Below are 13,797 nucleotides of genomic sequence, written 5' to 3'. Positions count from 1 at the left end.
TGAATCTTCAACATTAGCCAATGTTGCTGCCCACAGGACGCAGCCCACAGGATGCTGCCCACAGGATCCTGCCCACAGGATGCTGCTCACAAGACGCTGCCCACAGGATGCTGCCCACAGGACGCAGCCCACAGGATGCTGCCCACAGGATCCAGCCCACAGGACGCAGCCCACAGGATGCTGCCCACAGGACGCAGCCCACAGGATGCTGCCCACAGGATCCAGCCCACAGGATGCTTCCCACAAGACGCCGCCCATAGGATCCAGCCCACAGGATGCTGCCCACAGGACGCTGCCCATAGGATCCAGCCCACAGGATGCTGCCCACAGGATCCGGTCCACAGGATGTTGCCCACAGGACGCTGCCCACAGGACGTTGCTCACAGGACACTGCGCACAGGACGCTGCCCATTGGATCCGGCCCACAGGATGCTGCTCACAGGACGCTGCCTATAGGATCTAGCCCACAGGATGCTGCACACAAGACGCTGCCCACATGATGCTGCCCACAGAATCCGGCCCACAGGATGCTGCCCATAGGATCCAGCCCACAGGATGCTGCCCAAAGGCACTGCCCACAGGATGCTGCCCATAGGATCCGGCCCACAGGATGCTGTCCTCATGATTCAGCCCACAGGATGCTGCCCACAGGATCCGGCCCACAGGATGTTGCCCACAGGATGCTGCCCACAGGATGCTGCTCACAGGACACTGCGCACAGGACGCTGCCCATTGGATCCGGCCCACAGGATGCTGCTCACATGATGCTGCCCACAGAATCCGGCCCACAGGATGCTGCCCATAGGATCCAGCCCACAGGATGCTGCCCAAAGGCACTGCCCACAGGACACTGCCCACAGGATGCTGCCCATAGGATCCGGCCCACAGGATGCTGTCCTCATGATTCAGCCCACAGGATGTTGCCCACAAGATGCTGCCCACAGGATGCTGCCCACAGGACACTAACCAAAAGACACTACCCACACGACGCTGCCCACAGGATCCGGCCCACAGGATGTTGCCCACAGGATGCTGCCCACAAGACACTACGCACAGGACGCTACCCACAGGATCCTGCCCACAGGACGCTGCCCACAGGAACCGGCCCACAGGATGCTGCCCACAAGACACTACCCACAGGACGCTGCCCACAGGAACCGGCCCACAGGATGCTGCCCACAAGACGCTGTCCACAGGACTCTGCCCACAGGATGCTGTCCACAAGACGCTGCCCACAGGATGCTGCCCATAGGATTCGGCCCAAAGGATGCTGCCCACAAGACGCTACCCAAAGGATGCTGCCCACAGGACGCTGCCCACAGGATGCTGCCCACAGGACGCTGCCCACAGGACGCTGCCCACAGGACACTGCCCAAAGGATGCTGTTGGTTGCATATATCTGGTTGGTGGACTCATTTTTAAAAATATTAAACAGTATTCAACACCCAAATACTGGATGCTTTAGGTGGGTCATTATCAGAATTCTGTGTCTTTTGGTATTTCAAAAATAGATACCAATGTATTTTGACTATACATCATATTTTCTTTTGGCTTGATCACTTTTTATTTTTACATTTTTTTTCTTGTAATGCATGTGTGCACCCTGTAATGCAGCTAGTCACAATTTTATTAGTGATATATATATATATTATATATTATTTTGATCACCATAGTATTTACCATGACAGGGTGATCTACTTAAGCTTTACCTCTTTAAGCTAAATAGGGAGACAATATGAAAAATATGAAGTAAAAATGAATATTATTAATTGCTGAACATGCAGTGAATGTTTCAGTTCCTTGAAAATAAAAACATATGATGGTTGTAATGTCACTGATGTCACAGATTACTTTCTTAAAGGGGCGGGGTTATCCAAAAATGACAGCGTGGACAAGTAATTTGTGAAATAAATATACAGTATAATAAATAATGAAAAATTCTAAATGATTAAAAACTTCATCAGAACTTGAGAATATGTTTTTTTTTAAATAAGGAAATACTCATTAGGCTGCGGACATGTAAAAAAGTGAAGGTTAATGTTCCTCTGTATGTGTAATAATGTGTTAATTCAGAGTGAATGTTAAAAAAAAAAAATATTGATACAGAGTTTGTATACAATCAAAACTAAAAAGGAACGTTATTTTAATACTGATCCTGGCCTCATTCTGTTTACTGTAAAGGATTATTAGTTATTTGTCACCAAAAAATATAATCTGCTGTGCCAACATCCCAACATTGGAGCGTGAGGTGAGTAAACATGAACCAGCACAGCACTGTCCTGCTGCGAAATTCATCTCGAGACCTGTTTTTGCTTGTACCTGGTTTTGGATGGCCTACACTGGTCTTGGATGGTCAAGGTAAGACTAAAAGTAGGACATTCAGTCAATACATATCCTATACTGGATGTTTTTTTTTTGTATCTTTGCTGTTAAAACCCAATATGTATGAGCAGATCTCTTAATAGGTGGCTCTTAGTACTCTTTACTTTGTACTGAGAAGGGGTGGGAATCACCTTATGATACGGTATTATCACAATACGTTACCCACGAGAATGATGATATCACTAATGATATCAGTTCTGTAACACTCGATATATCCCAAGACTATTCTCTATGATACTTCACAATATATGTTACTAAAGTGAATAAAATACTCCTTAATAAGCAAATACCATGGACTTTTTGTGTCAATTTTTTAAAATATAAATAAATAAAAAATTCTACACATAGATTATAGAGTATTTTATGTTTGCAGGAGCGGCAGAAAAGTACAAAAAAAAAGCCAGAAGAAAGAAGCACAAATGCATTCATGTACACCACCAACCATCTCAGCATGTTGTTGAAGTGCTGGGTCGAGTTACAGGGAGCTACGTCACCAATCATAATCATATGGTAATTTAGGCTATTTTAGGGGAAGCAGAGAGAGCTTTACTGGAGTTTTATAGCTGGACTGTTTGTACAGCCTATCCTGATGTAGGCTTACTTGCTTACTTGTGAGTGCATGAGTGAAAGAGAAAAAAAGAGAAATAGTGAGAGAGAATGATAGAGGGAGTGAAAGAGTGTCAGAGATTGTAAAAGAGACAGTGTGAGCGAGTGAGAAAGAGTGTGTGAGAGAAAGAGTGTGTTAGTGAGTGAAAGAGTGTGAGAAAGTGAGAGAGTGTGATAGAACTGGGTGAGTGAAAGAGCAAAAGGAAGTGAGAGAGAGCAAGAGAGGGTGTGAGAGAGAGTAAGAGAGTGATAGAGGGAGTGAAAAAGTGTGAGATTGTGAAAGCGAGGGAGTGAGAGAGAGAGAGATAGTGTGTGAGCGAGAAAGAGTGATAGAGGGAGTTAGAGAGAGCCTGAGAGAGTGTGAGATAGAGGGAGTCAGAGTGAGAGAGAGAGAGCAAGAGAGGGTGTGAGAGAGAGTAAGAGAGTGATAGAGGGAGTGAAAAAGTGTGAGAGATTGTGAAAGAGAGGGAGTGAGAGAGAGAGAAAGAAAGAGTGTATGTGTGAGCGAGAAAGTTAGAGAGTTAGAGAGAGTCTAAGAGAGTGTGACATAGAGGGAGTAAGAGAGTGTGAGATAGTGAGAGAGAGTGGAAGAAAGATAGTGAAAGAGAGAGTGAGATAGCCTGAGAAAGTGAGAGTGTGGGAAAAAGAGTGAGTGTGAGAGAGTGGGTGAGTGAGAGAGAGGGAGAGAGAAAAAGAAAGTGAGAGGGAGAAAGTGAGAGTGTGGAGAGAGTGAGATATAGAGTGTGAGATAGTGTGAGAGCGTGAGAGAAATAGTGAGATAGAGAGAGTGGGTGTGTGAGAGAGTGACAGAGCAAAAGAAAGTGAGAGGGAGCAAGAGAGAGTGTGTGAGAAAGTGAGAGATAGAGTGTAAGATAGTGTGAGAGCGTGAGAAAAATAGTGAGATAGAGAGAGCAAAAGAAAGTGAGAGGAAGCAAGAGAGAGTGTGAGAGAAAGAAAGAGAGAGTTAACAAAACTGTGATACAGAGGGAGTGTGAGAGTGAGATAGAGAGTAAAAGAGTGAGAGAGCAACAAAAGAAAGTGAGCGTGTGTGTGTGTGTGTGAGAGAGAGTGAGCGCGGGAGAGAGAGAGAGAGAGAGAGAGAGAGAGAGAGAGAGTTGACCAGCCTGCTTGAATGAAACCCGAGCACTCCTCTCTCTCCAGTCTCCAGTCTACCGGAGGGATGAGCAGCAGCAGCAGCAGCAGCAGCGTCGTCCTCTAGCTGCATCTCTCTGTCTGTCCCTCTATTTATCTCTGCGCCTGTGGACTCCGTGGTGTCAGTTACCGTCCAGAGATCAGCATCCTCGCCTCCTCTTCGTCAGCGGGAGAGCACGGGTCCAAAGTTCTCCCCTACAGGAAAGATGGAGGAAGACCTGGCCAGGCTTCTCCTGCTGAAGGAGGAGAGGATCCGGGAGATGGAGTTAAGGCTCGCCGAGAAGGAGGAGGAGATCGCCGAGCTGAAGAGGAAGCTGCACAAGTGCCAGTCCGTGCTGCCCAGCGCCCCACTGATGGGACCCAGGACCAGGCGGGCTCAGGGCATCTCCGCCGAGCCCCAGCCCTTCACCTCCTTCCAGCAGCTGACCAGCGAGGCGCTGCGCAAACACGCCAAGTCTGACAGGCAAGTCCCAACCCAGCCACCCAGCTGCTGCTGCTGCTGCTGCTTAACCAGTAGCTACAACTCTAGTGCTTACAGATGTGTTCATTTCTTGCACTGTAGCATAAATGCAAAAACACTGTTTTTGGTGGATACGTGTTGAGAAACAGAACTTCATGCTGCTCAGCCAGGGTTTTAACTAGCTAAGCTAGCTAACTAAGTGTCTGTAAGGAAGTGGTGTATAACTACTCTGTCTGTTTACCTTCTGAAGCTTTATATTTACTTTTACTGGCTGGGATGGGCAATATCTCAACAAACACAACAAGTAGAGATACTTACGATAATGAAGTTAGCAATAATATTACTCCAGCAGCAGTAGAAGTAGTCATTTAATCATGTTACTTAGTGGTGTGGGTTTACACTGTAGCATAAATGCAAAAACACTGTTTTTGGATAAGTGTTGAGAAACAGAACTTCATGCTGCTCAGCCAGGGTTTCAACCAACTAAGCTAGCTAACTAAGGGTCTGTAAGTAAGTAAGGTGTAACTACTCTGTCTATTTACCTTCTAAAGTTTTATACTTACTTCTACTAGCCACTAGGCGTGGGCAATATCCCAGCAAACACAACAATTAGAAATACTTAAGATAATGAAGTTAGCTACAATATTACTCCAGTAGCAGTAGAAGTTCTTTCATATCTCACATTCTCTCCTCAGAAACTGGTCATTTAATAATGCTACTTAGCGGTGTGGGAATACATTGTAGCATAAACGCTTAAAATGTTGAGAAACAGAAGCTCATGCTCAGCCAGGGTTTCCACTAACTAAGCTAGCTAACTAAGTGTCTGTAAGTCAGTGGTGTATAAATAATCTCCGTATTTAGCTTCTGAAGCTTTATAATTATACTAGTCACTAGGGGTGGGCAATATCCCAACAAACACAACAAGTAATAAAGACACTTAACATAATGAGGGTGTACACCTCTACTTGACTACAAAAAGTAAATTCAAAATTATTTGCCTTCAAATGTATCTAAAGGACAAATCTGGTGTAGCCACAAGGGGTGGGCGATATCCCAGCAAACATAACAAGTAAAGATACTTAACATAATGAAGTTATTACTTCACTAGCAGTAGAAGTTCTCCCTTTTATATGCCTCTACTTTACTACAAAAACACTAGCTACAACTCTTACAGATGCTTTCAGATGTGCTCGTATCTCACATTTTCTTCTCAGAAGCTGGTGATTTAATCATCGTACTTAGTGTTGTGGTTCTTACACTAAAGAATAAATGCAAAAAAATGCTTTATACTTCTACTAGCTACTAGCCAGTAGATGTGGGCGGTTCTCCAGCAAACACAACAAGTAGAGGTACTTAAGATAACAAAGTTAGCTTTAATATTATTCCAGTATCTGTAGAAGTCCTCCCTTCCTTTTTACCTCCACTTGTCTACAAAAACACTAGCTACAACTCTTACAGATGCTTTCAGATGTGCTCTTATCTCACATTCTCTCCTCAGAAGCTGGTCATTTAATTGTGTTACTTAGTGGTGTGGGTTTACACTGTAGCATAAATGCTAAAAACACTGTTTTTATATAAGTGTTGAGAAACAGAAGCTCATGCTGCTCAGCCAGGGTTTCAACCAACTAAGCTAGCTAGCTGTCTGTAAGTTAGTAGTGTATAACTACTCTGTCTGTTTACCTTCTGAGTCTTTATACTTACTTCTACTAGCCAGTAGGGGTGGACAATATCCCAGCAAACACAACAAGTAGAGATACTTAAAATAATGAAGTTATTACTTCACTAGCAGTAGAATTTCTCCCTTTATATACCTTTACTTGACTTTAAAAACACTTGCTACATCTCCAGTGCTTACAGATATGCTCTTATCTCACATTTTCTTCTCAGAATTTTAGTGTTGTGGGTAGGGGTGTGCCATATCGTATCGTACGCGATAATATCGGCAACATTTTTGAATATCATGAACGATATTATACCCTGAAATATCGTGCCATAACACTCACCCCTAATTATCACATCAGGGTTCTACTTTTTAGCTGTTTTAAGCAAAAGAAAAATGCACATATTTCTCATTTCCTATTAAATATCTACTAGAGACAGATTATATCTGTCCAGTATCATTTAATCCTGGATATATGGAGATATTTGGAGTTCTGTTACAAATCTGCAAAAATTCTTGTAATTTTTTAATATCTTAATTTTTTTGTCATATTGCCAAGAGTATCGTTATCGCGATAATACCATGAAATATCGTGATATTATTTTAGGGCCATATCGCCCACCCCTAGTTGTGGGTTTTACATTATAGAATAAATGCAAAAACACTGCTTTATACTTCTACTAGCCAGTAGATGTGGGCGGTTCTCCAGCAAACACAACAAGTAGAGGTACTTAAGATAACAAAGTTAGCTATAATATTATTCCAGTAGCTGTAGAAGTCCTCCCTTCCTTTATACATCCACTTGTCTACAAAAACACTAGCTACAACTCTTACAGATGCTTTCAGATGTGCTCATATCTCACATTATCTCCTCAGAAGCTGGTCATTTAATCATGTTACTTAGTGGTTTGGGTTTATGTTGTAGCATAAATGCTAAAACACTGTTTTTATATAAGTGTTGAGAAACAGAAGCTCATGCTGCTCAGCCAGGGTTTCAACCAACTAAGCTAGCTAACTGAGTGTCTGTAATTAAGTGTTGTATAAATACTCTCTCTATTTACCTTCTGAGGCTTTATACTTACTTCTACTAGCCACTAGGGGTGGGCAATATCCCTGCAAACACAACAAGTAGAGATACTTAACATAATGAGGGTATAAATTTACTTTTAATTTACAGATGCTTACAGATGTGCTCGACCCCAGCATTCTAAAACAAAGTGCTTTTAGCTGATGCTCCCAACATGCTTACAACATGCTTACAATTCAATACACCATTAACAAGCTCAAATTAACTCCACACTTCATTGGTAGAAGTCTGATGGATCTGACATTTAAAAGGAGCTTGTTAATGGTATCATGTGTCCATACAACCAAAGTCCATTTCACTCTGGATTTCTCCTTTAATCATGTAACTTAATGCACAAATATGGCTGTTTTTAGGGGAACACACAATTTTTAAAGAATTGAGAGCCAATGTTTAAAGTAATTGGTCTAAAGCTAACTATCTGTAAGTAAGTGGTCTGTAACTACTTTAGGGGTGAGCTATATCTCAGCAAACACAACAAAAGAGATACTGAAGATACCGAAGGTAAAAAAAATATATATATTACAGTAGAAGTTGATGTTTTTTCCATTATATTCAGTTGATTACAAGAAGTAGCTACAAAATGATTTGCCTCAAAATGTACTTAAGTACTGAAAGTGAAATAAAGTATGATGATTTATTATGACTTCTGTTAGCTGAATCGCAGCAAATAATACATTTAATACAATAATACACTCCTTTAAAGATGTTTTTTATTTAAATGATGACAATTTTTTCTATAAACGAATAACACAATAGCCTCTATCTAATTCTTAGATAACTTGATAAAGAGAGAGAGACAGAGAGAGAGAGAGAATAATATTAACGAGGTTCATTAAGTGTGTTTTGTCTAACAAGTGAACTATGCAATACCTACTACTTCCCAGGCACCTAGCTAGTAGGGGTGTGCGATATGGCCCTAAAATAATATCACGATATTTCATGCTATTTTTGCGATAACGATACTCTTAGCGATATGACAAAACACTGAATAATTATTTTTTTCAAAAATACACTATACACTGCAAGATAATAAAAAAAAAATTGTATTATTACATACCATATAATACTGCACACCCCTAAGTGAGATATTAAAAAATGCAAGAATTTTATCACATTTGTAACAGAAGTCAATGATCCTGAATGTCATGATAATAATAATAATAATAATAATAATAATAATAATAATAATAATAATAATAATAATAATAATATTACACTCCAAATATCTCCATATATCCAGGATTAAAGTAAAATAAATGATACTGGACAAATGTAATCTAGTTGATATATAATGGGAAATGGGATGGGTGATATGGCACGATATTTTAGGGTATAATATCGCTCATGATATAAAAAAAAAAAAAACGATATTATTGTGTACAATACGATATGACACACCTTTACTAGCTAGTGGATAATGAACCAACTTCAGCTTCGTTCATCAGTCAAAATGATCTCATTAGTAAAAAATAAACTTAATATTTCCTCTGGAGGCCCATAAACCCATGAATATAACAAAGAAATGGGTTAAAAATAATCATGCTAATCAGCTAAATAGCTAGTTAGCTCGCTTAGCTCAGTATCAGTTAGCTGCATGCTAACAGCAATGCTAGGTTAACAGGCATAAATCTCTGGATAAACTGAATTACAGTGTTGAACTAGCTTCTCAGAATAATGTTTACGAGGAACTTGTCATGTTAATTATAGGAAAAGTCTGGACACACATTATTTAATGTTTTTATTTATTTACTTTCCTACATTGTAAAATAATACTGAGGTAATCAAGAATGCCACACGTGAAGGAACACATAAGGAATCATGTAGTAACTTAAAAGTGTTAAACAAACCAAAATATGCTGTGAAGCCTTTAGGTGCCTCTTATCTGTGGGCTGTTAACTTGTAAATATTTGAATTCCTGCGGACTTTAAATCCAGAAACAGCTTTCACTGAGCTGCACACAGCCTTACTGCTGGACCAAGCTGAACAGAATTTGGTATAGGTACTGTATATCACTGGATATGTTGGCACCAACTTAACTATATTACCTAACTGAAACTGTTATCAACAGGTTGAGATAAAATATAGGCAAAGTTTGTTGCTATCAACCTAATTTTAACTTACTTACAACATTGAAAAAAGTGATTTTAATTAAGAAACATTAACACCAACATACTCACACCGTAAATGCAACATTGTCGTGTAGTTGTGTGTTTTCTGGGATGGCCCTAAAATAATATGTAAATAACACTATTTCAGGGTATTTTTGTGATAACGATATTCTTGACAAAACATGACAAAACACTGAAAAATATTGTATGAATGAAAAAAAAATATTTCAAAAACAAAATAAATGTGAAAGTTCTTATTTTGTGTAAGTATAACAGTGAAACATTAAGCAAAAAAAAAAACTTGTTTATTTACTGAACAAAACTTACCAAGACCTTTATTTTCTATGAAGAAATAATTTAGGAAAATTAAAAATGCAACATGTAACAAATAGTAAACATAAACAACTAAACAAAAAAATATCTTAGCATAATTTTAAATAAGTATCAAAACAAATACTAACTAGACTACCTTAAAATAGAATCCTGCTATTATTACAGTTTTGCAATCACACTTTTTTGTGTCATGATAAATTGTGTAAGCCACCACAGCTTTAGAAAGAGATTTTTCCTCTTTTCAATACTGAAGTAGCAGTAGAAGTAGAAGTTCTCCCCCTTTATAACTTCACTTAACTCAAAAAGGTGGGTACAAAAGTATTTGCCTGTACTTAAGTATCATAATTTATTATGGATCCAATGACCCGTTAGATTGAGCACTCCATATTAAGTATGAGATGCCCTGGTGGTGTGTTACTCACCCTCTTGGTGTTGGGTTGAATGGAGGATAAGGGTCTCCACCCAAGAGTTTCTTTTTGGCATTTTTTGATGATCTCTCTTCTGTGGTATAGTGCACATTTTCTAATGTCTTATAGATACTCTGGTATGTAGTTTTAGGTGAAGTTTAGAAAAATATACAAAATAAAACAAAACAAGTTAATATATGACTCCATACGGTGTTGAATTACTCTAAAATATTAACTCTTGTGGAAAAGTTATTTTAACACTATAGTGAGTGGGACCATATGTTATATAAACTCTTAAAGTGTTAATTTAACACTGTCAATTTACTGTGTAAATATATCTTTGCAAACAAGCAACGAGATATGAGTTTAGGTTTAGGTGTTAAGAGTAATGTGCTTGCATTTTTTAGTTTATTTTGTTTTGAAACCTTTATACTTTATTACGTAAAGATCAACACCTATCGTCCAAGGTTTGCTGCTTCAAATCCCGGGTCATGCTGCTCACCATCAGCAGCCGGAGTCTGAGAGAACACAATGGGCCATGCTTGGGCCTCACATGGGCCTCTCTGATTGGGGGAGGGGGGGGGGGGGTCACTCTCTCTCCACATAATTTCTAATGTAATGTTGGTCAGCACAGGCATCTGTTGATTTGATTGATTTATTCAGTCAGTTGATTTATTATTATGAGCTGGGTTGCTGCACTTTCCTCTGAGCATGCTGGCTTGCTAACTTCTAAGCAACTAAATGCCTTTCTAATTTTTGCTAATGTTAATGTTCATGAGTCCATCATCAGCATCACTGCTTTCCAAAAAGAGCATTGCTGCTCTTCTGCAGTTTGCTAAAAAAATACACGGACAAGCCAGAGAACTATTGCAACTATATTTAGTTGGCAGAAGTAACCCAAATATATTGTTGATTCAAATGAGATGTGATATGGTTGGAGAAAGGAAGACAATGCATTCCAGCCTAAAACCTTTTCTCTGTGAAACATGGTGGTGGTAGTATCTTGGTTTGGGTCTGTTTTGCTCTCTCTGGGCCAGGATTGTTTGACATATGCATGCTCAATTATACCAAAAAAAAAGTATGACACTGAGCTGAATCTCGAGATGATACGGGTCATGCAGCAAGACAATGACCCTAAGCGCAACAAATGGTAAAAGTGAATGTTTTGGGGTTGCCAGTTCAAAGTCCTAAGCTTAGTCCAATCAAAAATTTTGTGGTCAGAGCTAAAACTGATAAGTAGTTACTGTAAACTCTTAATTGCAGTTATTGCTGCACAAGGTGGAACACCAAATACAGTACTAAAAGCAAAGGTTCACTTACTTGTGCCAATCACAAATAAGGAATATTGGGTCAATTTTAAAATAAATAAGTAAGCAAGTCTAATATTTTTGGTTTTATTTATTTGATTTTGATCTCTTCATCTACTTTTAGTCAAGTTAAGTCAAGTCAAGTAGTTTTATTGTCTATACTGCATATGTACAGGACATACAGAGAATTTTAATTACGATACTCTCCTTCCCAAAAAATACAGCAAGTACAGAAAATAGATATATAATATAAAAGAATGGGAGATACTATATGTACAATACAACAAGAACACAGTAGGCATAGGTGAGACAGAAGACAATAGTGCAATAGTGATGGGGGTGAAAATAAGATATACAATATAAAAGAATGGGAGACACTATATGTACAATACACAAATAGACATACAGTTGTGGTCAAAAGTTTACATACACTTGTAAAAAAACATAATGTTATGGCTGTCTTGAGTTTTCAATAAGTTCTACAACTCTTATTTTTCTGTGATAGAGTGATCGGAACACATACATGTTTGTCACAAAAAACAGTCATAAAATTTGGTTCTTTCATAAATTTATTATGGGTCTGCTGAAAATGTCACCAAATCTGCTGGGTCAAAAATATACATACAGCAACAAAATTTGTCAATTTTGGTGATGTAGCGAGTTGTGTCAATCAAATTAGCTTCATGTCATGGCCTCTTCACTTCTTGTAAGTGATTCTGATTGACTACAGCTGTTGACTTCTCATGAGCCCATTTAAATAGGGCTCATTTGACCCAGTGATTAGACTCAGCTACAAAAGCTACAATGGGAAAGTCAAAGGAACTCAGTGTGGATCTGAAAAAGCGAATTATTGACTTGAACAAGTCAGGGAAGTCACTTGGAGCCATTTCAAAGCAGCTACAGGTCCCAAGAGCAACTGTGCAGACAATTATACGCAAGTATAAAGTGCATGGAACAGTTGTGTCACTGCCACGATCAGGAAGAAAACGCAAACTATCACATGCTGCCGAGAGGAGATTGGTCAGGATGGTCAAGAGTCAACCAAGAATCACCAAGAAGCAGGTCTGCAAGGATTTGGAAGCTGATGGAACACAGGTGTCAGTCTCCACAGTCAAGCGTGTTTTACATCGCCATGGACTGAGAGGCTGCCGTGCAAGAAAGAAGCCCTTGCTCCAGAAAAGGCACCTTAAGACTCGGCTGAAGTTTGCTGCTGATCACATGGACAAAGATAAAACCTTCTGGAGGAAAGTTCTCTGGTCAGACGAAACAAAAATTGAGCTGTTTGGCCACAACACCCAGCAATATGTTTGGAGGAGAAAAGGTGAGGCCTTTAATCCCAGGAACACCATGCCTACTGTCAAGCATGGTGGTGGTAGTATTATGCTCTGGGGATGTTTTGCTGCCAGTGGAACTGGTTCTTTGCAGAAAGTAAATGGGATAATGAAGAAGGAGGATTACCTCCAAATTCTGCAGGAAAACTTAAAACCATCAGCCCGAAGGTTGGGTCTTGGGCGCAGTTGGGTGTTCCAACAAGACAATGACCCAAAACACACATCAAAAGTGGTAAAGGAATGGCTAAACCAGGCTAGAATTAAGGTTTTAGAATGGCCTTCCCAAAGTCCTGACTTAAACCCCATTGAGAACATGTGGACAGTGCTAAAGAAACGGGTTCATGCAAGAAAACCATCACATTTAGCTGAACTGCACCAATTCTGTCAAGAAGAGTGGTCAAACATTCGACCTGAAGCTTGCCAGGAGCTTGTGGATGGCTACCAAAAGCGCCTAGTTGCCGTGAAAATGGCCAAGGGACATGTAACCAAATACTAATGTTGCTGTATGTATATTTTTGACCCAGCAGATTTGGTGACATTTTCAGCAGACCCATAATAAATTTATGAAAGAACCAAATTTTATGACTGTTTTTTGTGACAAACATGTATGTGTTCCGATCACTCTATCACAGAAAAATAAGAGTTGTAGAACTTATTGAAAACTCAAGACAGCCATAACATTATGTTTTTTTACAAGTGTATGTAAACTTTTGACCACAACTGTACATAGAAAGAAGACAATAGTGTAAAACTGATGGGGGTGATTGGGGGGTGAACATTTCTGAAAATCTAATGAAGTTTTAGGTCAAATTTATGTAGAAATGATGCTAGAAATTTCTAAAAGGTTCACAAACCTTTCACCAATATCAAGTTCCACATGTCTCATACTGACACTAAAGGCTTCTAAAAATCTTACACCCTGTGCAAAGCATGTTGAGATGCTCTGCTATGAAGCGTTGGATAA

The 13,797-nt window shown here is 39.6% G+C and overlaps 1 protein-coding gene across 1 annotated transcript in view; it reads left to right on the top strand.

The window, feature by feature from the left end:
• The first annotated feature begins 4,184 nt into the window (after positions 1–4,184).
• The window catches only part of prkg1b (protein kinase cGMP-dependent 1b), a 286,216-nt gene continuing 276,603 nt past the window's right edge, over positions 4,185–13,797 (top strand). The window contains exon 1 of the mRNA XM_049464766.1: positions 4,185–4,594. Within this exon, the coding sequence (XP_049320723.1) occupies positions 4,347–4,594 (248 nt within the window). The 5' untranslated portion in view covers positions 4,185–4,346. The remainder of the gene's footprint in view (positions 4,595–13,797) is intronic.

Source organism: Astyanax mexicanus, chromosome 15, assembly GCF_023375975.1.
Source record: "Astyanax mexicanus isolate ESR-SI-001 chromosome 15, AstMex3_surface, whole genome shotgun sequence".
NCBI classification, from domain to species: Eukaryota; Metazoa; Chordata; class Actinopteri; order Characiformes; family Acestrorhamphidae; genus Astyanax; species Astyanax mexicanus.
The sequence above is the reverse complement of the archived record's forward strand: the minus strand, read 5'-3'. Positions and strand labels throughout refer to the sequence as shown.